This window comes from Lontra canadensis, unplaced genomic scaffold, assembly GCF_010015895.1.
Source record: "Lontra canadensis isolate GAN:19392208 unplaced genomic scaffold, GSC_riverotter_1.0 scaffold201, whole genome shotgun sequence".
In the NCBI taxonomy this organism is placed as follows: domain Eukaryota; kingdom Metazoa; phylum Chordata; class Mammalia; order Carnivora; family Mustelidae; genus Lontra; species Lontra canadensis.
Genome location: NW_022631195.1, coordinates 561,903 through 583,845, shown reverse-complemented (window position 1 = coordinate 583,845; position 21,943 = coordinate 561,903). Strand labels below are relative to the sequence as shown.

The 21,943-nt window shown below is 63.7% G+C and overlaps 2 protein-coding genes across 6 annotated transcripts; both read left to right on the top strand.

Annotated features, from left to right (window-relative positions):
* Nucleotides 1-9,696: 9,696 nt before the first annotated feature.
* Nucleotides 9,697-12,135, top strand: LOC116861613 (epiplakin-like). Its single transcript, XM_032848333.1, has one exon. It carries the CDS (start codon nucleotides 9,697-9,699, stop codon nucleotides 12,097-12,099), a length of 2,403 nt encoding a protein of 800 aa, XP_032704224.1. The 3' UTR covers nucleotides 12,100-12,135.
* Nucleotides 12,136-14,714: 2,579 nt separating this feature from the next.
* On the top strand, nucleotides 14,715-20,495 carry NRBP2 (nuclear receptor binding protein 2). 5 transcript variants are annotated; one of them, XM_032848255.1, is made up of 18 exons: nucleotides 14,715-15,022; nucleotides 15,518-15,640; nucleotides 15,711-15,812; nucleotides 15,923-16,012; nucleotides 16,169-16,209; nucleotides 16,297-16,391; nucleotides 16,512-16,535; nucleotides 16,607-16,690; nucleotides 16,763-16,818; nucleotides 16,901-16,996; nucleotides 18,057-18,189; nucleotides 18,280-18,382; nucleotides 18,511-18,561; nucleotides 18,636-18,771; nucleotides 19,776-19,829; nucleotides 19,935-19,998; nucleotides 20,097-20,152; nucleotides 20,239-20,495. In XM_032848255.1, exons 1-18 carry the CDS (start codon nucleotides 14,900-14,902, stop codon nucleotides 20,305-20,307), a joined length of 1,500 nt encoding a protein of 499 aa, XP_032704146.1. In that variant the 5' UTR covers nucleotides 14,715-14,899; the 3' UTR covers nucleotides 20,308-20,495. The 5 variants fall into 5 exon arrangements, with proteins under 5 accessions (XP_032704146.1, XP_032704145.1, XP_032704150.1 ...); XM_032848254.1 differs by having other exon boundaries at nucleotides 19,935-20,007; XM_032848259.1 differs by lacking the exon at nucleotides 15,518-15,640 and having other exon boundaries at nucleotides 19,935-20,007.
* Nucleotides 20,496-21,943: the final 1,448 nt, after the last annotated feature.

Sequence of the window (21,943 nt, the reverse complement as noted above, 5' to 3'; positions counted from 1 at the left end):
CGGGTGGGGAACCGACCACAGGGACCAGGTGTCAGGAGGCGGGGACTCCTCTCCCCCATGGGAGGCCCGAGCAAGAGCAGGGACAAGGTGGCAGGGACCCAGGGGCCAGAGGGCACAGCTGGTCCAGAAACGCTCTGGGCACAGAGAGGCCACCCCGGTGGCTGGGCGCACCCAGGCGCACGGGGACATCTGTGTGTGCGGCCCACACGCTAGGCCATCTGCGGACCCAAGGGTGGAGGCTGAGCACAGGGTCGGACGGGCAGGGTGGGCCAGGCGGTACCGTGGGATGGGCCGTCCATCCACCCCTGTCTGCAGCCTGCCCTGGCCTGTCTGCCTGCCCACCCCACCCAGCATTTTATGATGGAAAGTTCCCCGGGCAACAGCAGCACAAACCCCACGATAAGGACGAGCCCGGGCAAGGGCAGGCCCGAGTGGTTTCAGGCTGTGGGGGGCGGGGGGGGGACAGGCACTCTGCTGTCAGGCGGCTGGGGGGGGCCCACCATGCTTCCAGGCTGCCCCCGAGGTTGGGATCTCCTTTGCAGGCTGGATCTCTGGGCACCCCTCCCCAGGCAGGGTGTGTTCCTGGGAGAATCCGGGGCTCAGCATGGTGGAGGACACGTTCCTAGGCTTGTCTGCTGGACAGAGTATCCACTCCTTGGAAGCAGCCAACACCAGACAAGGAATTAGTATACGAGCCAATGAATGGGCAAAGCCGACCACAGACCAAAAGCGTGTTAGAAAACCGTGAGCCGGCAGGGAGCCAGGAGGGCCCCTTCTGGGGGAATCAACCCTTGTGCAAGGGGCCTGGGAGAAGGGGCTTCCAGGCTGGACGGGGGAGGGCGCGTCCCACATGTGGGGTTCCTGGAAGTAAGAGCCACCAGTTGGGAGTGTCTTGTCGGGAAGCCTTGGGTGGGGGAAGTGGGGTAACCAGGCCCCAGGGGTGGGGTGGCTAGAGGAAGAGGGAGAGGCCAGTGAGGGCCACGTGGAGGTGGGAGGAGAAGGCAGACCAGGGGCTCAGATCCGGCTCAGGAGGAGGGGGAGGTGGGAACCCCCAGAGTGGTTCTGCGGTCCCTGGTTTGTCGATCCAGCCAGAGGCTCCCCAGCGTGTGAGCCTTGCCCCCACTTCCCCTGACCCCCGGTTGCACACAAGGCAGGCTTGGTACCCATCGCCTGTGGCCCCTTCGGTGCCTGTGGGCTGGGTGGGGTCTGGTTGGGGGTGAGAGCCCGCTGCCCCGTCCGTGGCATAGGGAACGAGGAGGGGGTGAGAAGCCCCAGCCTGCTCCCCACGCTCATGCCGAGGCCCTGGGACTGTTCTCCAGGAAACAGGGTAACACGGCACAGTGAGGACAGCTGGGGCTGGCCAGGAGCTGCAGAGCTGTGCCAGGGGGGATGCCGCCAGGCGGACAATTGACACTGCGGCTCCAGGGGCTCCCGTGCAGGCTGTGGAGGGCGGGAGCCACATGCCTGAGCCTGCTCGGACAGGGGCCACCGGCAGTGACCCCCAAGACAGCAAGTCCACAGTGTGAGGCCAGCACTGGCTGCGCACACCAAGGTATGGGGGTGCTGGGCAAGCCATGAGCCCCCCCAACCCCGCTGCCCATCCCTCGTGCTGGAGGCTGCCCTAGGCTCTGTCCGCCTTGGGGAAACCAGCGACCTGGGCAGGCCAGAAGTTCCCGGGCTGTTCCCACCAGGGTCTCCCTGGGCCTGGGAAGGGACAGCAGTGGCCAAGACCATGGGAGGCGGGTCCTGCTGACCAGTGGGGCAGCCAGTCCTGGGGGGCCTAGGCAGTCTGGGGTGGGGCGAAGGTTGGGGCACCACCCAGGGGGCTGGCGGCGGGGGCTGGGGGCAGGTGGGCTGGGAGGGAGGCAGGGTGAGTGGGCTGCTGCACCTGGAGGCTGGGCTCTCCCTCCCCAGCCATGTTGCAGGTAGAGGTGAAGCCTCTGGGACGGAGGGGGGAGCAGGACCCTGAACTGAAGGTCACGTGGGGGCCTTGGCGAGCCGACGGCGTGGGAGCCGGTGGAGCTTGTCACCAGTGAGGGGGTCTATAGGCTGAGGAAGCTGGGCCGAAGTCTTGCAGGTGCCCCGGAACACTGGGGGGTGGGGTTAGCTCCCCCAGAGTCTTCGGGGAGGAGAAAGGTGACCCCAGGCAAGCTGGACAGCCTGGGGGCTCTGCCCTGGGGCCCTGGCTGTCCCTGGAAGGGGTCCATTCAGAAGAGACCTGCCCTCTGGAGTGCTGAGGAGGAAGGAAAGCTGGGGCAGGCAGGGTGACCAGAAGACTTTTTGGGGGGCACCTTGGGGGGCTCAGTCATTAAGCACCTGCCTTCAGCTCAGGTCATGATCCCAGAGTCCTGGGATCGAGTCCCACGTTCGGGGGGGTGGTTCTTGCTCAGCGGGGAGCCTGCTTCTCCCTCTGCCTCTCCTCCCACTTGTTCTCTCACTCTCACTCTGTCTCTCAAATAAATACATACATAAATAAAAGAAGGCTTTTCCTGGCAATTTCCAGACTTGGCTCCCATCTCTTGTGGAACCTCAAGTCCCCTCCCCCGCAGGGTCAGGGCTGCAGACACTGGGGGCCTGGCCAGGCCTCCAGAGGCAGGCTAGGGCAGCTGGAGACAGCACTGGGTCAGCTTGACGCTGTCCCAGTTGGGCTGGGGACAGAGAGGGGGGCACCTTCTAGCAGCTATAACAAGTAGAGCTCCTAGTTAAGAGCTCAGTGTTGCTAATTATGACCCCCCCACTTATGCAGTAACTGGAAAGAAAACATATATTTGGAGCAAGATGTAAAGAAAGTTAATTCTGAAGCCCAGGTCAGGCATTCTTCCAGGTTTAAGGCTGCCTAGAGGCACAGCCCACCCGGGCCTCCCCCCCACCCCCATCTCCTGCAGCACAGGAGGGCTGGGGTGGCCAATAGATGCTGAGGTCGCTCCCCTTCTCACTTGCCGCAGCTCTCGTCTGCACATGCGAGCATGGTCTCAACAGAGGCTTCAACAGCACAAACCAGTCAGCGGTGGGTCAGGAGGCTGGTCTGGGTGTCGTAGGGTTGACTCCCTTTGAGGGGTACAAGGGCAAGGGTCTGCTCCAGGCCTCTCTCCTTGGCTGGCAGATGGTGTCTTCCCTCTGGGGGTGTCTTCCCAAATCCCCCCTTTTTCCAAGGGTACCAGTCAGGACGGCCGGAGGCCTTGTCTGAACGGATTACATCTCCAACAACCTCCAAGTAAGGTCAGGTTCGGAGGGACTCAGGGCTTAAGACTTCAACAGGTGAACCTGGGGGAGGGACACAGCTCCTCATCGAGAGTAAGGCCTGTCGGTGAGTGCCCAGCAGCATGGTGGGCAGAGGCTGTTTTCCCTCCAAGCTAGGAATGCCAGCCAGAGCTCACTCCTCTGTGGGGGATAGGGCCCTCCAGTGGCCAGCAGCAGCCTCACAGGATGGCAAGTACAGGCCACAGAGATGGGGACCATTGCCCGGGTGAGCGGAGGCTAGCCCCAGGTCCAGGGAGCCTTGGTGAGCAGGTGTGAGTGTGGGCGTGGTAAGCAGGGGTGAGGCCAGAGCCCCTCCCCCAGCAGTCCAGACCCCTAGGGCAGAGGGACCTGTCAGAGGTGGCTGGCTGGCCCTGAAGGAGGTCAGGAATGACTCAGCGAAGGTGGGGGCTAGGGGAGCAGGGAGACTGAGCCCCAGGGCAGGGACTGGGGATGGAGGGGGCTGCCTGGGGCTCTGCCCTGGGGGGATGAGGGGCACAGCACTACCCTGTCCATCTAAAGTGTCTGGGCAGTCTAAAGGGAGACCAGCCAGGAGATCTATGAGAGGTTCCTGCCCTGGGCTGTGGTCCCCAGCAGGCTGGCCCCCAAGGTTTTACCCCCGAGGTTTGGGCCTCTATCGCCTTGCAGCAGCCCCAGAGGGCAGGCGCTCGCATGGGCTTTCCAGATGTGGTCTAGGTACTCCGGGACCAACAGGGGACCTCCCCTGAGCCCAGGTGGCGGGGCTGGACTGGTGGGATGGGGCCTGGCCATCTCTCTCAGAAAGGACTGGGGGAGCATCTGAGGACACCCGGCTCAGCCCACACAAGTCCAAGCAGCAGTGGAGGGAGCTGGCCCCAGGGAGCCAGCAAACCCAGCAGACAGCCCGAGAGGGGTCTGGACAGGATGCGGCAGAGCAGGCCTCCCAGCCCGGCAACGAAGTCGCGTTTGGGAGAGGGAAAGCGCGTGGGTGGGTCTGCGTTTCCCTTACAAACTCCACTCCAGCGCCCTGAGGCTCGGGATGCGCCCCCTCGGGCACCCCACGCGGGGGCTCTGGGGGAGCGGTCGACAAGGCCGGGGTTCGACGGAGAGGGCAGCCGCCCTCCACCGTTCCTTCCTCAACAGGGGTGCTCGAAGGCGGCCTGCCCGCCAGAGGGGCGCGCCCGGGGCGTCGGTCCGGACCCGCGGGATTCCGGGCTCCTGCCAGCCGCACCCGCTTCGGGGCGCGCCCCCTGCCCCTGCCCACCCCCACAGGGGCGGGGCCGCGGCGGGGCGGGGCCGGCGGCGAGTTTAAACCCCCGGGGGCGGGCGCACCGGCCAGCGGCGCGCGGCGACTGACTGAGCGTGGGAGCGGGGGGCGGCAGGTAGGACACGCCGGGCCACGGGGAGCGACGCGGAGACCCCTGCGAGGGCGCGGGGCTTGGCTGGGGCGGCGGGCGCGGGGGCGCGACGCGCGCGGGGAGCGGCCGGAGCTCTGGGCTCGGCTGTTCCCCGACCCGGGCCGCTGGCCTCCCTCCGGCCCTGCTGGGCAGGGGTCCTGGTGACCAGCCCCGACATGGGAGACGCCGCCCGCGGGGATCCTCCCCGACCCCGCGCTTCCCCCGCACCCGCCGCAGGGCTGGTGGGCGGCTCCGGCGGGTCCGCAGGTCGGGTTCCTGGGGGGCGGGGTGGGGGCACCTTGTAGGGCGGGGCGAAGTGAGGGGGTGCGGACAGTAGGGGCAGGAGAGAGGGGCGGTGCTGCTCCTGGCCGGCGGGGCAGGGAGGGGCGGTGCTGGCCAGCTGGGGGAGCTACCTGCTGTGGGGTCGGGGGATGGGTGGGCACAGGGACGCCTGCGCCGGGTCATCTCAAGGTCCTTGGGAGGCAGGGTCTGCAGGGGCTCTGTCTTCCCTGTACCCTCCTGTCATGCCGACTTCTGTGGCCGTTGGTCTTTGCCCCGTAGAGGTGGGTGGGACCTTCCTGCAGGTGTCGGCAGTCGGGCAAAGGCCGGGATTGCCGCCTCTCTCTGCAGGCCTGAGGCAGCCTGGCCTCCTGCTTCTGTCGCCATATGGCTCAGGTGGCCTGCCAGCCCGCCCGCTGCCCCGCTCCCATCCCAGGCTGGGGGTTGGGGGCTGACCTTCAACAGTGGTGACAGTTGATGGCCCATGCCCAGGGAATGCAGACTCACCCTGCTCAGGAATTGTCTTCCTCCCCCTGTTGCCTGGGGCCCACCTGAGCTGGGGCCACTCAAGGATGCCACAGGAAGAGACACCCCCCCCCCCCCCCCCCGCCTCAGATTCCTTTTTCCTTCCTGGAAAATCCGCTCAGCCTCTCTCCCCCAGCCCCAAGGCCAGTAGCCCCAAGGCCAGCCCCCATAGGCTGGTGGCCCCCTCTCTGGGACACCCATCTTTCAGCTTGGCTTTTGTGACATTGGGCTGGCCTGGGCCTCCCACTCTTGAAAGCTCTCCCTCTCCCACTCCCCAGGCCCTGGACACCAGTCATATGCCCTGGTCTGTCTCTCCCAAGCTCTAGACCCCTCTGTCCAGCTGCCTTCCCAAGGTCCCCACTGCAGACTCAGGTACCCACTCCTGGAGTCCTCTTCGGGTCCCACCTGGGCAGGGTCCAGGGAGACTCAGACCAGGTTCAAGGTCACTGCCAGCCAAAGGGGGGAGGAGGGCGTGGCCCAGCTGTCATAGGCACAGGGCCTCTCTGGGCCCTCACATCCTGCTCTCCTGCTCCCTCCGACACTCAGACCCCTCCCTCCAGCCAAGAATGCCCTCTGTGCAGGAAATGGGAGCCTCCTGTTCCCAGAGCATGTACTGGCTCTAGTTTTCTTGTCTAGTGCCTGCCTGGCACTGCCTGCCCCCCAGCACAGCCTGTCTGGCTCCGGGCTGGCTGCCCACGTCCAGGCCAAGGGCCACCCACAGCCCTGATCGCTTAGCTGCTCCCGCCCCCACGTGGCCCAGAACACGCTTCCCTCCCTCTTCTGCCTGGCAAAAGGCACACTGTCTTCCCTACCCCATAGCCTTGTTCCCTGGCACCCCTGCTGGGACTGGGGCAGGGCTGGGTGTGGGCCACGCATGGCTCCCTGGGCTCACACCCCCTCTGAAGGCAGTCCTGGGACCTGGGAACAGGCACATTTTACAAACACGCCCATCCTCGGTGCAGCTGGGCCACAAAGCATGTGTCCGGGTGGGGTGCCAGGAGCAGAGTCTGCCGGCAGGACCATTAGGTGGTCTCAGGACGGTTCCTGTAGAGGGAGGATGGTGGAGGGGGGAGCCAGCCTGCCTGTAATGGAGTTGCACTGGGGCCAGGTGGTCAGGGTGGCCCTCACCCACCACCAGGTCCCAGGGTGCTGACGGGCTTCTCGTCCCAGGAAACCCACGAACTAAGGGTCTCCTCTCCGCTCCTCGTTCCCCCACCCACCCCCACCGCCTGTCTGCTGGGCTTGGCGCGCCCCTCAGGTGGGAACACTGTCTGTTAGCTACCAGAACCCGGCGTGGGCCTCTGGGGCCCACCCCTGCCTCCACCCTGTCCCAGACCCCCCCTTCTCCTGGCGGTCGGCTCGCTCTTCTTCAGGCTTCTTGGTCCTGGACACGAGGAGCCAGAACATCCTGGGAGCAGCCTTGGCCGTCAGCGCAGTGGGACTGTCCCAGGCAGAAGCCGTCATCCTCTGGGATGGACCCCAGAGCCACAGGGACAGAGGGTGGGGCTGTTGGAGGGATGGTGGGGGGCCGCGCCTGCTTCCGTCGCTTTGCTCCTGGACCCACGTGGTCCATCTGCGGGGACAGGTGCCTCACATTTTAGGTAGTACACCCCCCCCGGGGGCTGGGGGCACCTGGGGGCTGGGGCTCCAGCTCTCAGGACGGTGCTGCCCAGCCTGCCCCCACGGCAGTCTTCACGGTCACTGTCATGGTCACTGTGAAGCCCCACTGGGACCCACATGGCTTTAGACACCCAGCTGGCCGCTCAGCCATTGTGATCTCCCGAAGCTTAGCAGACACCACCCACCACTGGGTGCTCTGGGCTAGCCTCCATGTCTCAAATGCCTGATGCCTGGTGCTACGCTCCACTTGGGTGGGAAGGCGGGTGGCTCGAGGCCCTTCCCGGAGCCCAGCTCCCATGGCCAGCCAGGTCGCAGCTCCCCCCACAAAGTCCCGCTCGGTGTCTGTCTCGTTCTGCGCCCCCCCCCCCGGCTGTGCAGCACAGAGCTGCTGGGGTCCAGAAGGCTCAGGCCCCACATCTGTGTGTGGGAAGGGAAGGGGGCAGGACTCTATCCATACCCCGGGGGCTCGCAGCAGGGTCCCAAGCCAAGTTGAGGGACTAGGAAGGGCAACGCAATTCCCGAGGGGGCAGAAGCAGGGGCCGTCCGCCTGGGGCCCTCCTTCAGTCCCAGGTGGGGTTGGGCAGCACTGGAAGCGTTCACCGTACTAGATCTGTGTCACCGAAGCCCTGGTTGATTCCGGGTGACCGTGGCAGCTCGGCACCCAGCTCAGCCATGCTGCCCCCTGTCCAGCCCCAGCATGGAGATCTTCCCATGGAGGTCCCAGCTGCCCAGCCCCTCTATCACTTGCTGACCCTGCCCTGCTCCAGGGCTGGAGGTGGTGGAGAGGGCGGGAACAGGGAAGGTGGTCCTTGCAAGCCTGGAGGCTAAGGGGTGCCTGGAGGCTAAGGGGTGCCTGGAGGCCGTAGGCGGGGACGTGAGATGGGCTGGCCGGGTGAGGACCCCTGGTGGGACCAGCAGGGGCAGGAGAAGGTGTGAGGGGATTCAGGGCTCGGGCTGGACAGACTGCGTGAGGGAGGACCCTCTACAGAGCACGGGCCATCGCGGAGTCGCGGGGTTGCCGCAGAGCCTCAGGGTCTGGGCGCAGGCGTCCAGGAGGCAGCCGGGCACGTGGTTCTGGGACTCCAGGTCGGGCTGGGGGGATGGAGGGCAGTGTGAGGGGCTCCCTGGTTTGGAGCAGACCCTGTCACCGGCGAGAAGGCCGCAGAGCTGTGGCCGGAGGCGGGGCCGTCTGTTCCAAAATGCATTTCTTGGGTCTGGCAGCCAGAGCCCAAGGTGGCCCCGGGGAGAGCTGCACAGGCGTCCTGAGCCTTGTCCCGCGGCGGGCGTGGGGGAGGGGCGCGAGCTGGCTGGGTTGCCAGGACAGGTGTGGTCGGCCGGCACTGGGGCGGAATGAAGCGTGCTTCTGAGGAAACTGGGTGTGGGCCGGTTCACGGGGTGGGGCATGGCGGGCAGGAGGCCGTGGCTCCCCCGAGCTGTCGCAGCCATTGCCATAGCCTGGGCGGCTTAGAGCAGCAGACACCCCTCTCATGGTTCCTGGAGCCGGGGCTGGAGTCCGCTTCTGCCCTGGGACCTGGTCCTCTGTGCCTCTGGGCCCCTTGTGGGAGATCTCCGCCTCGGTCTTCCTGTGCAGAAAGCAGGCCAGGGATTAGGGGCCTCCCTGCTCTGGGGCCTCAGCTGAGTTCCAGCTGCAAAGACCCTATTTCCAAATAAAGCTAGGTCCTGGAGGTTAGGACTTGGACAGGTCTTTTGGGGGAACATGATTGAACCCCACAGGACAGGGATGGGTGGAGGTGACGCAGGCTCGTGCGCAGGTGCGATGGGGGAGGGGAGGTAAGGCACTTGGTACCACAGCTCCGACAATCGGGGCACAGCCGTGGGGCTGCTGGGGCTCTGAGCCACCGACCAGGGCCCAGGGCCTGGCCATCCCCACAGTTCCTGCTAGACTGGCCCTCGGGCACCAAGTCTTTGCTCTCTCGGGCCTCCGAGGCCGTGTCTGGGCACAGGGAGGCCGTATCCCAGAGAGCACAGGGGTTGGGGGGCTGGGAGGGCACCAAGTCAGGCTGAGGCAGGAGACTCTGGGGGTTCTAGCTGGAGCCCAGTGGGGGTCTGGGAAAGGAACAGAGGCCAGAGCTGAGGGTCCAGGATGGAGTGGGGGGGTGGAGGTGGTGACTGGAAGGGGGAAGGGTACTGGTGTCCCTGAACCCAGGGGGTGGCAGGAGGGGGAAAGAGCTCTTGGGAGCAGGGGGGAGGCCTGGGAGGCTGGAAGGTGCGAATTAGAGGTGGAAGGTGAAGGTGGGAGGGGCCACACCCCAGGGGCTCAGGGCTGACTCCGCCCAGAGCATGCAGGCCCCTCTGGCCCGGCCCACACCAGGACCCTGGGGAGGGTGCTGGAAGGTGTTGGGCAGGGACAGAGGCCCACAGGAGAAGAGCCCACACATGCTGGCAGCTGCCTGATTGGCCTGAGGTCCCTCTTGGTCCCTCCTGGGATCGCACAGGGTGAGACAAAGGACCTCACATGGCCAGGAGGGCCAGCCATGTCTGGAAGCTGATTAAGGGTTTGGGGTGGACCCCTGACTGTTCCCCTCCTGCCTGCCTGGGCCATCCCAGGGCCCCTAATGGAGCCTTTCTGTGCCCCCCTGCAGGGAGCAGACACAGTGGACCTTGGGTGAGTGGATTCTGCACAGCAGGGCCAAGCACAATGAACGGCCACAGCTCCCCTCCTCTTGATGTCCTGGCCACCAATGGCACCGAGCTGACCGTCGTCCCTGAGACCATGATTGCTGTGTTGGGAGCCAGCACCTCCTCCGGGCCCCAGGCCAAAAGCATCACTGGGGTATACGTGGAGGCCTCCAGCCAGGCCCAGAGTCTCTACGCTGCCATGAAGCAGGGCCTCCTGTCCAGTGAGCTTGGGCTGGCTCTGCTGGAGGCCCAGGCCGCCACCGGGGGCCTCGTGGACCCCACGCGGGGCCACTTACTCTCTGTGTCTGAGGCCGTGCAGCAGGGCCTGGTAGGCCTGGGGCTGAAGGAAAGGCTGCTGGCTGCTGAGCGGGCAGTCACTGGGTATCCCGATCCCTATGGTGGCGGGAAGCTGGCCCTCTTCCAGGCCATCGGGAAGGAGGTGATAGGGCGAGCACAGGGGTACAGCTGGTTGGAGGCCCAGCTGGCCACCGGGGGCCTGGTGGACCCCATTCGGGGTGGGCGAGTGACCCCGGAGCTGGCCTGTCAGCAGGGCCTCCTGGACCAGGAGACATGGCGTGTTCTGGCAGAGGGCAAGCCGAGTTCCAGCACCCCTGGCTTCCAGGACCCCAACACAGGAGAGTGGCTGTCCTACGGCAGTCTGCTGGGCAGGTGTGTGAGAGCCCCCGGCACTGGGCTGGCCGTCTTGCCCCTCAAAACCACGTTCCACACCCTGTGTGGGGCAGTGAGCTTGGCAGAGCTGCAGGAGGTGGGCATCCTGGATGGGGAGACCGCCCGGGGCCTTCAGGAGGGCAAGCTGTCAGTGTCGGATGTGAGTGCCCGGGCTGCCGTGAGGCGCTACCTGCAGGGCACGGGCAGCGTGGCCGGGGTTGTCCTGCTGCCCGTTGGCCGCAAGAAGAGCTTCTTCCAGGCTGTCACCGAGCACCTGCTCCCAATGGCCATGGCGCTCCCGCTCTTGGAGGCTCAGGCCGCCACCTGCGCGCTGGTGGACCCAGGCACCGGCCAGCAGCTGTGGGTGGATGAGGCTGTCAGGTCTGGCCTGCTCGGCCCAGAGCTCCATGGGCAGCTTCTGGTGGCAGAGCAGGCGGTGACAGGCTACCACGACCCCTTCAGCAGCATGCGGGTCACCCTCTTCCAGGCCATGAAAAAGGAGCTGGTGGACAGGTCCCTGGCGCTGCGACTCCTGGATGCCCAGCTGGCCACCGGGGGGCTCGTGTGTCCAGCCCGCAGGCTCCGGTTGCCCCTGGAGGGCGCCCTACGCTTCGGATGCCTGGACGAAGAAACACGGCGGTGTGTCTCACGGGCCACTGGCTTCTTGGACCCCAGCACGCAGGAGAGCCTTGGCTATGGGCAGCTGATGGCCCGTTGTGTCACCGACCCAGAGACAGGGCTGGCCTTCCTTCCGCTCTCAAATGGCACCCTTGGAGGGGAGCCACAAGGACTCCCGTTCATCGACCACAGCACCCGGCAGGCCTTAAGTGAGGCCACAACCACCATCTCCGTGGGCCAGTTCCAGGGCCGGCCCGTGTCTCTCTGGGAGCTGCTCTTCTCCGAGGCCATCCCCGCAGAGCAGAGGGCAGCCCTGGCCCAGCGGCACCGGGAGGGCGCCATCTCGGCGGAGGAACTGGCAGCGGCACTGAGGGCCATCCTTGAGCATGCTGCAGCCACGGCCAAGACCACCTTCGCTGGACTGAGGGGGCCCGTGATGCCCGCTGAGCTGCTAGAAGCGGGGATCATCGAGCAGGACATGTACGAGCGTCTGGAGCGAGGCCAGACCACAGCCCGGGAAGTGGGCAGGCTGGACCCCGTGCAGAAATACCTGGAAGGGACCGGGTGCGTTGCCGGCCTGCTGCTGCCCAGCTCCCAGGAGCGCCTTAGCATCTACGAGGCTCGCGGGAGGGGGCTTCTCAGGCACGGCACGGCTCTCATCCTCCTGGAGGCGCAGGCGGCCACAGGTTTCATCCTTAACCCGAAGGAGAACAAGAGATACTCCGTGGAGGAGGCCCTGAGGGCCGGCCTCATCGGGCCCGACGTGTTCGCAAAGCTGCTGTCCGCGGAGCGCGCCGTCACCGGCTACACCGACCCCTACACGGGGGAGCAGATCTCCCTCTTCCAGGCCATGCAGAAGGACCTCATCGTCCGYGACCACGGCMTCCGCCTGCTGGAGGCGCAGATCGCCACGGGCGGCATCATCGACCCCGTGCACAGCCACCGGCTGCCCGTGGACGTGGCCTACCGGCGCGGCTACTTTGACGAGGACATGAACCGCGTCCTGGCGGACCCGAGCGACGACACCAAGGGCTTCTTCGACCCCAACACGCACGAGAACCTCACGTATGTGCAGCTTCTCCAGAGAGCTACTCTTGACCCAGAGACCAGCCTGCTATTTCTCTCTCTTAGTTGAGTTAGGATGGTTTTCCTTTGTGTTGTGTGGTTTATGGCCATAGTGTTGTATTTCTGCAATGTCAAAAATTCCCAATCTTTTTGGTTCATCTGTCCCTCTTGTTTTATATGTCTGTTGACAAAGCAGTCACTTCTAGTTTCTCCAGTGTCCTCGTGTTTTCCCTCCCGTGGTAATAGGAGCACAGTCTCCTTCTCGCTGTTCACATGTACCTGCCTGCAGTGTTTACCTGTGAAATTTTACTCAGTGTATCTCGGTGTAGATATTGTAAACTTTTCTGATAAACTTTGTTGCAGCTCGGGCTCTCCGCTCAGCAGGGAGCCTGCTTCCTCCTCTCTCTCTCTGCCTGCCTCTCTGCCTACTTTTGATCTTTGTCTATCAAATAAATAAATAAAATCTTCAAAAAAAAAAAAAGAACTTCATTTAATTAGATTTAAGAGGTCTTTTCTTTTGCTTTTGTTTTTTTGGCAATCGTTCTCCTGTGTTCATTAAATGCATTCCCATACGTTTCAGAGGTGGTGTCCTGCTTGTGGACTCATTTCCTTTCCGTCAGTGGTCCGCGGCTCTTGGGGTTCCTCTTGGTGGCCGTGCTCTGTGCTGTGTGCTCCGTGAGTGCTCTGTTTGAAGCTTTTTCTTGGACCTGTCTCTTGTTGCGTGTGTCTTCTCATGGGTTGTGTTGCTAGCATGGTTCGCCCTCTATTCTTTATAATTTACAGAGAAAGGTTCATGTTTATACACAAAGGTCTTTTTTTTTTTTTTTTTAAGAAACCAACTTTCCTCCTAGCTGGGCTTGTAGGTTGTTTTTTGTGTTTAAGATTTTACTTATTATTTGACAGAGAGAGACACAGGGAGAGAGGGAACACAAGCAGGGGGAGTGCGAGAGGGAGAAGCACGCTCCCCGCTGAGCAGGGAGCCCAAAGCGGGGCTAGATCACAGGACCCCAGGATCATGCCTGGAACCGAAGGCAGATGCTTAATGACTGAGCCACCCAGGCACCCCCACAAAAGTGTCTTCAGATTTTTGAGTGTTCAGATGTTTTAAATGTAGAGATGAGACAGTAAACAATTTTTTTAAAAACCATGGGACAAACGTAGGGCAGCAGGGAGCTGCACTTAGAATAGTCTGTGTGAATGGTGCAGGTCTTAGAGTGTGAGCCCTGGAAGGTTCTAGAACTTCTGTCCTTAATTGAAGGGTGTCTCATTGGGCCATGGGGCACATCCTTCCCGGTCTCCCTCTTTGCTACAGAGAGAGTTGTGAGCAGCTGAGGGACACCCTGGTCGTGCCTCCTGGTGCTGGGTGGCAGCTGGGGCACAGGGCAGGCGGCTGCAGCAGCCCTGATGAGCTCACGGGTCACATGAGGATGAAAGCGGGACGGGGTAGAAGGGGTGAGATGTCATCTGGGGCAACATGGGGGGGTAAGGGAGGTGTCCCTGTTGTCTCTGACACACCACTGAACAGACATGGAGTAGGAGTTGAGGGCTGGGGTTCGAATTAAAGAGAAGACACATGTGTGCACCGCTTTTCCCCCTAGAAGGAGACCATGAAGGGTGGGTGAGGAACTCAGCAGGTATGAGAGTGTGAGACCATGGGAAGGCAGTGGGGATTGTGGGGTAAAGGGAGATTTTAGGCAAGAATTCTAGAGCGCATCTCTTGTTGACATGGGCAGAGGGTGTGACAAGGGCTCTCCTGAAGAGAAAGTGGCTGCAGGTCAGTGAGGGGGGGCTCCCCACTTTGGCCTCCTCTGTGTCAACAGAAAGGGAAGAGAAGGGAAGAAATTGCCTTTTCGGAGTGTGGGACAGTAAACACGTGCAAATAAACGAAAGAACACAAGTGTGAGTGGTGGGACGCTTGTGATCATGAATTAAAATCACCTGGTCAGCCTGCTCCTTGTCACTTCAGGACCGTCCCCCCTGTTCCCTGGGGGAGGGGGATGCCTGGGGACTGATAGGCGGTCTGGGGCTGGGTTCCGGGCTGCGTGTAGCACGAGCGTGATGGGGGAGGCACGGAAGGGATGCAAGAAGAAACGCTCAGCTCCCAGAGCTGGGCGGGGACGTTTCCCGGAGCCCCGGACCGGGTCCCACGCGAGTGGCCGAGCGCCCCGGGAGGACCGGACGTACCGGGATCCAGGCGGGCACCCAAAGCCCTGAGGTCGGGTCGCTGGAGTCAGGCTGGTGGCGGGGACTGCTGTCCCCGCAGCCGAGAGCGCAGGTTTCCTGCCCGCGCTGGGGGGCGTAGGCCCCCAGCAGGACCTCCAGGCGCGGGCCCTAGGTGGGATAGGCGGGACCCCGACCCGGACGGACTCTGTGGGGCGGGGCCTTAGTCAGGTGCGGGCAGAACTCCGGCCAGGGAGGGGGGACTCCTAAGGGATGGAGCTCGCGAGTGTGGGCTCTGCCGGGGCGAGACCCGTGGTGGGGCGTGGCCTTAGGTGGGGTGGGCCGGGCCTCTGCCGTCGGGCGGGGCAGTGGTGGGCGGGGTCTCCGCCGCGGGGCGGGTCCGGGGCGGGGCTTTGCGCTGGAATGGGCGGGGCCTGGGCTGGGCGCGGCGCGGGCTCGGCCCTTAGCCGGGAATCTCCATTAGGGCTTTGGCCCGAAACTGCGGCTCGGGAGGAGCGGGCGGGTTCCTCCCCCCGCCCGCCGCGCGCCGCGTCTCCCAATTCCAGGAGCAGCGTGGGGGCTCGAGACGGTGGCCGGCGGCTCCGCTCCCGCCTGGGCGTCTGGGCGCAGGGCCAGGGCAGGCGGGGAGCGGCGGCGGCGGCGTGGGGCCGCGGATCCCACGGAGGGCGGCGGCCTGGGCCGGCTGAGCCATGGCGGCCCCAGAGCCGGCGCCGAGGCGGGGCCGGGAACGGGAGCGGGAGGAGGAGAGCGAGGACGAGAGCGACATCCTGGAGGAGAGCCCGTGCGGCCGCTGGCAGAAGCGTCGGGAGCAGGTGGGCACCGCGGGGCGGGGGGGTCGGGGAGCGGAGAGGGTGGTCGCCGCCCACCTCCCGCGGAGGGGCCGAGGGGGACACGCGTGGCGATGGGAGCGCTGGGCAATCCAGGAGGCCAGAAATCTCTCCGTGGCCTTGCACAGGCAGCCCCCTAATTGGCCGGGCCTTGGACCCCTTTAGCCTGGTCCCCACGCCCTGCTGAGGGACCCCCAGTTCCCTAAGGTTCAGTCTTCTCCCAGGACCACCTCCCCATGCCTCTGCGACCAGACCCATGAAGACCATCCTGAATGCCCTGAAACCTCCAAACCCCCTTAGCCCAGCCCCTAGATACCCCTGCTTGGCTCGTAGAGGCCACCTCTCCTCCAGTCCCCTGGAGGGGCTGAGGGCCAGCCTCCCATGCTTGCTGTCCGCTCCAAGGATGTGGGCGGAGCCCAAGCCCCCACTCTGTCTCCTGACACATATCAGCACACTCATGTCCCCCATCCCCACTGCCAGGTGAACCAGGGCAACATGCCAGGGGTCCAGAGCACCTTCCTGGCCATGGACACAGAGGAGGGGGTAGAGGTGGTGTGGAATGAGTTGCACTTCGGGGATAGGAAGGCCTTCGCAGCCCATGAGGTGAGGCCTGCCCACTCCTTGAGCGACCGGGCCCCACCCCCCCACCCCGTGACCACACCCCCCTTCCCAGGAGAAGATCCAGACCATGTTTGAGCAGCTGGTGCTGGTGGACCACCCCAACATTGTCAAGCTGCACAAATACTGGCTGGATGCCTCAGAAGCCCGGGCGCGGGTGAGCCACGGGCACAGGGCGCCGCAGGGTGGGGGGCGGCTGCAGCCGGGGTGGGGGATGGGGGGTGGTAGGGACCCACCTGCAGTTGGCGGAGCCCGCCCGCCCCGCAGGTCGTCTTCATCACTGAGTACGTGTCCTCGGGCAGCCTCAAGCAGTTCCTCAAAAAGACCAAGAAAAACCACAAAGCCATGAACGCCCGGGTATGGGGAGTGGGCCGGGGCTGCATCAGGGGTGTGGGTGAGGGGCAGCTCTGGGGACAGGAGTGGGCCGGGGCCGGGGCAGGGATGCAAGGTGGGTGAGCAGCGCAGGCCCGGCCGCCTCTCCGCACCGGTCCGATGGAATCCATCCGCCACCAGGCCTGGAAGCGCTGGTGCACACAGATCCTGTCCGCGCTCAGGTGAGGGCCTGGGCTTGCCCCTGCCATGCCCCCATGCCTACGGTGCCCCCCCCACCCGACCGCACCCACTCTCCTTCCCTCCTGCAGCTTTCTACATGCGTGCAGTCCCCCTATCATCCATGGCAACCTGACCAGTGACACCATCTTCATCCAGCACAACGGCCTCATCAAGATTGGCTCCGGTGCTGGCGGGGTTGGGGGGGGGCTTGGCGGGGGAGGGGGTGCCGGAAGCCAGGGGCAGAGGACACCCAACGCCCCCTCACCTTGACGCCTATTCTTCCTCCCTGTGGCGGCCTGTGCAGTGTGGCACCGTGTCTTCTCCAGTGGTGCGTGGGGACCCAAGGGGGCTGGCGGGCACGGGGCTGCCTGGTCTGCTCACCGTCTGCTCTGTCCACAGCGCTCCCAGGTGATCTGCGAAGCCCAGTCCGTGCCCAGCGGGAGGACGTCCGGAACCTGCACTTCTTCCCGCCGGAGTATGGCGGTGAGTGCTGAGACTGGAGACCCCGCTGTCGTGCATCTCCCCTGCCTAGCCTGATCCGTTCTCCCCTTTCAGAGTTTGCTGACGGCACTGCTGTGGACATCTTTTCCTTTGGGATGTGTGCACTGGAGGTACTAGCCCAGGGGCCTTCCGGCCGCCCAGCTAGCTCACCCTGTGTCTCTTCTCCATGCCTGACCTGACCCTGCCCCGTAGATGGCTGTGCTGGAGATCCAAGCCAACGGGGATACCCGGGTCACAGAAGAGGCCATCACTCGTGCCAGGCACTCACTGAGCGACCCCAACATGCGGGTGAGCAGCTGGCCTTGCCCCCTGCACCTGGCTCCAAGGGGTCCCGGGTAGGGCCGGTGTGGTGCTGAGGACAGGCGGGAGGTTCAGGGGTTCAGTGCCGCGGAGGGATGAGCCAGCCCCCCTGCACCAAGGCTCACCCACAAGGACAGCCTGACGCATGGTGCCTATGGAGTTTCAGGCCTGCAGGCCCTAAAGGTCCTTCTAAGGAAGGAGAGACTAGAGAGAGCCTTCCTCTGGGAGTACTACTGTCATGCTCGTCTTGGAGACAAGAGAGAGGCTCAGAGAGGCTCAGGCTTTGGGATAAGGGGTGGAGCCAGTGTTCCACTCCACGTCCCTGGCTTAAAGCCTCCAGGAAGCCAGCTAGAGGTGACGCGGCCCCAGCTTAGGTCGGGGTCGTGGCGGGGAGGGGGCAAAGGGAACATGGGTTGGAGGGTGTGTCCACAGTCTGTCTAGGCTATCTGACTTGACCATGTGGCCTCTGGGGATCAGGGTCAGAAGTGATGGGGCCTGGATGGGGCTGGTGAGAAGTGAAGCCAGAACTGATGTGGGGGGCAGTGGAGGACATGTGTGGGGGCGCTGGGGCGCAGACCCATCAGGGCATCTCTGGAGTTGGGGCCTGAGCTGAGGCAACGAAGGGGAGCGTCTGTGGGTAGATGGGTTTATGCTGGGCTGCACAGACCTCCAGGAGCCTGGGCTGATCTGGCCTTCTGCCCAGCACCATCACTCCCCACCTGCCCTACCTTGCCCAGAACCTCAGGGCAGGGGCTGCCGTCCTCCCTCCGCAGTGCAGGCTTCATCTGTGGACTGCAGGTGACCACACTGACCCCCCGTGATCTCTGCGAGCGGTCCAGGGAGTAGAGCACGGCCAGTTCTGGACCCAGGGCCTGATGGTTCCGCTTGTAGATGTGGGTCCTGGCCTGGCTGCTAACAGTATGCCTGTCCCTCTGCCCTTTCCTGCAAGAAGACTCCCCCGAGGACCGGACCCCTGGGGTCTGGGGACTTCAGGGCCCTGCTCTCCTCACTGTGTGCCCTCCTTGGCCTCCCCTCTCCACAACCGCAGGAGTTCATCCTCTCCTGCCTGGCGCAGGACCCCAGCCATCGGCCGTCCGCCCACAACCTCCTCTTCCACCGCGTGCTCTTTGAGGTGCACTCGCTGAAGCTGCTGGCGGCTCACTGCATCATCCAGCACCAGCGTGAGGCCCGACAGGCGGGGCGGCCGGGAGCCTGGGCTCTGGGTGCGAGAGGGCTCCCTTAAGAACCCGGTGTGCTCCTGACGCCTGCAGACCTCATGCCTGAGAATGTGGTGGAGGAAAAAAGCAAGGCGGTGGACCTGCACGCAGTCCTGGCCGAGATCCCCCGGCCGCCCCGGCCCCCGCGGCAGTGGCGGTGAGCGTGGGCGCCCCCCGCCCCCCGCCCCCGCCTCCCCTCTCCCGCCTCCCCTCTCCGCATGGTCAGCCCCCGCCAGCGGGACAGGGGGGCTGCTGCCCCTCACGTGCCCCTCCCACCTGTGCCAGGTACTCGGAGGTCTCCTGCTTGGAGCTCGACAAATTCCTGGAGGATGTCAGGTGAGAGCTGCTGTGAGTCTGGGGAACCAGGGGCTGCGGGGCCTGAGCCCCCAGCCACCCCAGTGTATCCCCAGGAACGGGATCTACCCGCTGATGAACTTTGCGGCTGCTCGGCCCCTGGGGCTGCCCCGTGTGCTGGCCCCGCCCCCGGAGGAGGCCCAGAAGGCCAAGACCCCGACGCCAGAACCTTTTGACTCTGAAACCAGGAAGGTGAGCCTGGGCTCCTGCTGCACTGAGACCATCCACAGCCCAGAGAGGTCTCTTGCCAGGGGCTTTGAGTGCTTCCCAGCCCAGCACTCCTCCAGGCTGCCAGAAACCAGGTCCTGGTTGACCCTGATGTTGGGGGTAGGAGATGGGAGACGAGCTAGGATACCCCCTTTTTCAGAGGCTCTTTGCCCCCTGCAGACCCTTCCCGAATCCCTTGGTGCCAGCCCCCTGGCCCTGCCCGGGTCCTGCTGGGCTCCAAGCAGCTGCCAGCCGGGAATCTCACGCGCTCCTGGGCCTCTCTGATGCCCCCACCCCCGGCTTGCTGATTCCCTGACATTTGTGTCCCAGTGCGTCCTCCAAGGCCTCCCAGACATTGTGTTTCCCCCAATCTCTCCTCCTGGAAGGCTCCCTCCTGGCCAGGGGCCTGCCCTGGTCAGCCTCAGCCCCGCTCCCCCTTTCCATGTCCATACCTACTGGGTTCCAGAGGCTCTGGCTTTGGCCTTGGGTGTGTCTCCGTGGTTTCCACCCTGATCTAGGTCATCCCCATTTCCTACCTGGATGCTGAACCAGCCGCCAACCTAGCCTCCTCCCTCCAGCCAGAATTCATGTCCTAACAGCCAGGGCTGCCCCCAGAGATGCTAGGGGCCTTCAGCCTGATCCCCAGGTGTCCTGAGGCCTGGCGCTACTGGCGTTGTATGCCTCTGCTCCTTTCCCTGCCAACCCGTCCCTTCCACTGTTTCTCCCAGCTCTCTCCTCATTCAGGTCTTCTCCCCACCTGTGAAAACCCTGTTTGTCCTTCAGTACCCAGACTTGGTGTCCACCCTTCTAGAAGTGTTCCTGAATTGGCCAGGCCACCTGCAGTGAATGTGCTTCTTAGGCTCTCCTTAGAGCTTTGCCCGCATTGCTAGTCCTTACTGTCCCTTCAGGGCCCCGAGTCAGCCTCTGTGCTTACCGCCAGTTGCTGAGGCCAGGCCTTCTTGGGTGACCCTGGTCCACCCTGTCCCCAGGTGATCCAGATGCAGTGCAACCTGGAGAGAAGCGAGGACAAGGCCCGCTGGCATGTGAGCAGGGCAGGGGCTGGGGCCCACGGAGGAGCAGGGTAGGGCGAGGCAGCTGGGGGTGCTGGGTGGACTCTGGGAGCCAAGCACACCCTCCTGCCTCCACAGCTGACTCTGCTCCTGGTGCTGGAGGACCGGCTGCACAGGCAGCTCACTTATGACCTGCTCCCAAGTAGGCCAGGCGGGGCCCGGGGCAGGGGCGGGTGCAGGTGTGGGCACAGGCGGTGGCCTCACTCCTCTGTCCCGCCCCTGACCATGTCCCTGCTGCAGCTGACAGTGCCCAGGACCTCGCCGCCGAGCTGGTACACTATGGCTTCGTTCACGAGGTGTGCAGGCTGACCTAGCCAGGCTGGGAGGGAGAGACAGCAGAGTCTGCACCCCTGTCACCCCATGCCTCCTTCCCGCCCTGCAGGATGACCGGACCAAGCTGGCTGCCTTCCTGGAAAGCACCTTCCTTAAGTACCTTGGAGCTCAGCCGTGACCTTGCAGCCCAGTCCCCGGGGACCGGCCCTGGCCGCCCACGTGGGGAAGCTCAGCCTTGGCCCAGGGCTTAGGGGACCAGGGGCTGACTGACCTCTGCTTACGTGCTTGGGGGCTGATGACCAGAGGCCGGCTAGTGAGGAGCTTCTGCCTTCCATGGCTTTCAAGGAGGCCCTGGAGTGGGGTGGGGTGGGGAGGGTGGTGGGTTTGGGGCCCATCAGGGGCAAAGGAGCCTGGGTTGGGGCTCAGGGGAGTAGTTAGGCCCCACATGTTGTCCGGATCAGGATTTTCCCACCTAGCCAGCTTGCACAACTCACAGTCCCTTCTCATATCCTGTATTTCCTGGCCAAGAGTTCTCCCCCACCCCAAGATATCTGGTGGGTGATCGAGCCTTCAGCACGGGAGAGGCTGCGCTGCAGGGAGCCACCGTGCTGGGGCTGGGGGATCAGTCCCAGACAGATGCCTGCCCAGGGCAACGCTCCACACCCTGTTGGAACCACAGACCCACCCTGGGAACCCCCCATTAAGCCAGTGGTACCACACCTGCAGGCGTGAGGCACTATGCTGGGCACTGGGTAGGGCCACGACCTGGCTGGAGAAGCAGATGGCAGAGACGTTTCATGAGTCCCCAGCCCGACATGGCTCCTGCACAGCCCTCCAGCCCCTGCCCAGCGCAGACCCACCTTGGAGACCCCCTCTGACTTTCCACTGCTCTGGGACAGGGACCTGCCACGCCCTCTGCAGACTGTTCTGGCCCCCCACAGCCCTCTCCAAAGAGCTGTTTTCCCTCCCACATTCCTAGACCTGGAGGCCTTGGGCTCAGGCATCCTCCCTGCTCTCACTGTGCTTTCTCTCAAACGCACTACCCCCCACGTATAGTCACTCACCCCCTCCTGTGGCAGCTGCCTCCCAGGTCCCGAGGACAGCAGCCCCTGACTCCCTGTCTCTCCCACTCAACTCCCTCCCACTCCTCACTGCCCGAGCCTCCTTTCTCCCAGACCGCCTCCCCTCTGTCTCCAAGTTGAGTTAAGCGTTCTTCAACATTTTAAATTGCATGAACTTACTGCATTCAGGTTTCTTTTGAGGAATTTCTATTGTCAAACCAGGAAAGCTCACCACTGTGTTACTTCTCTGTTGTTGCTAGAAGAATTTACCACAAACTTAGTGGCTTAAAATACCACAGATTTACTGTAGTTCTGCAGGTCAAAAGTCTGGTACAGGTCTCTCCAGGCGTTAGCCAGGCTGCATTCCTTTCTGAAGGTTCTAGGTGAGCCTAAAACTATTGCCTAGGTTTCCATTTTCTGCTTCAGGTTGTTGGCTTGCGGGTGTCAGGGATGGCACGGGCACTGGCCAGGAATTCATCTCCTTGCAACAGTAAGGTCAAGGTCCCCATCTTCTTGCCTGCTATAAACTGAAGGTCATTTTTGGCTTCTACAGGCACCGCCATTCTTTGGCTCATGTACTCGTCCTCCGTCTTCAAAGCCAAAAACAGCCGGTCGAGTCTTTCTCATGATCCATCTGTGGTTTTCTGCAGCCAGGACAGCTTCATGTAATTAGGTTGGGTCCCCCTGAATAATCGAGAATAATCTCCCCATCACAAGGTCCTTAATCATGTATGGAAATCCCTTTTGCCATAT

Bases quoted from the DNA above. Each gene is read 5' to 3' on its own strand.
- NRBP2 (XM_032848254.1), top strand. From the start codon at position 14,900: ATGGCGGCCCCAGAGCCGGCGCCGAGGCGGGGCCGGGAACGGGAGCGG. The intron at 16,013-16,168 runs GTATGGGGAGTG...ATCCGCCACCAG, and splicing joins ACAAAGCCATGAACGCCCGG to GCCTGGAAGCGCTGGTGCAC. The intron at 20,008-20,096 runs GCGGGGCCCGGG...TCCCTGCTGCAG, and splicing joins CCTGCTCCCAAGTAGGCCAG to CTGACAGTGCCCAGGACCTC.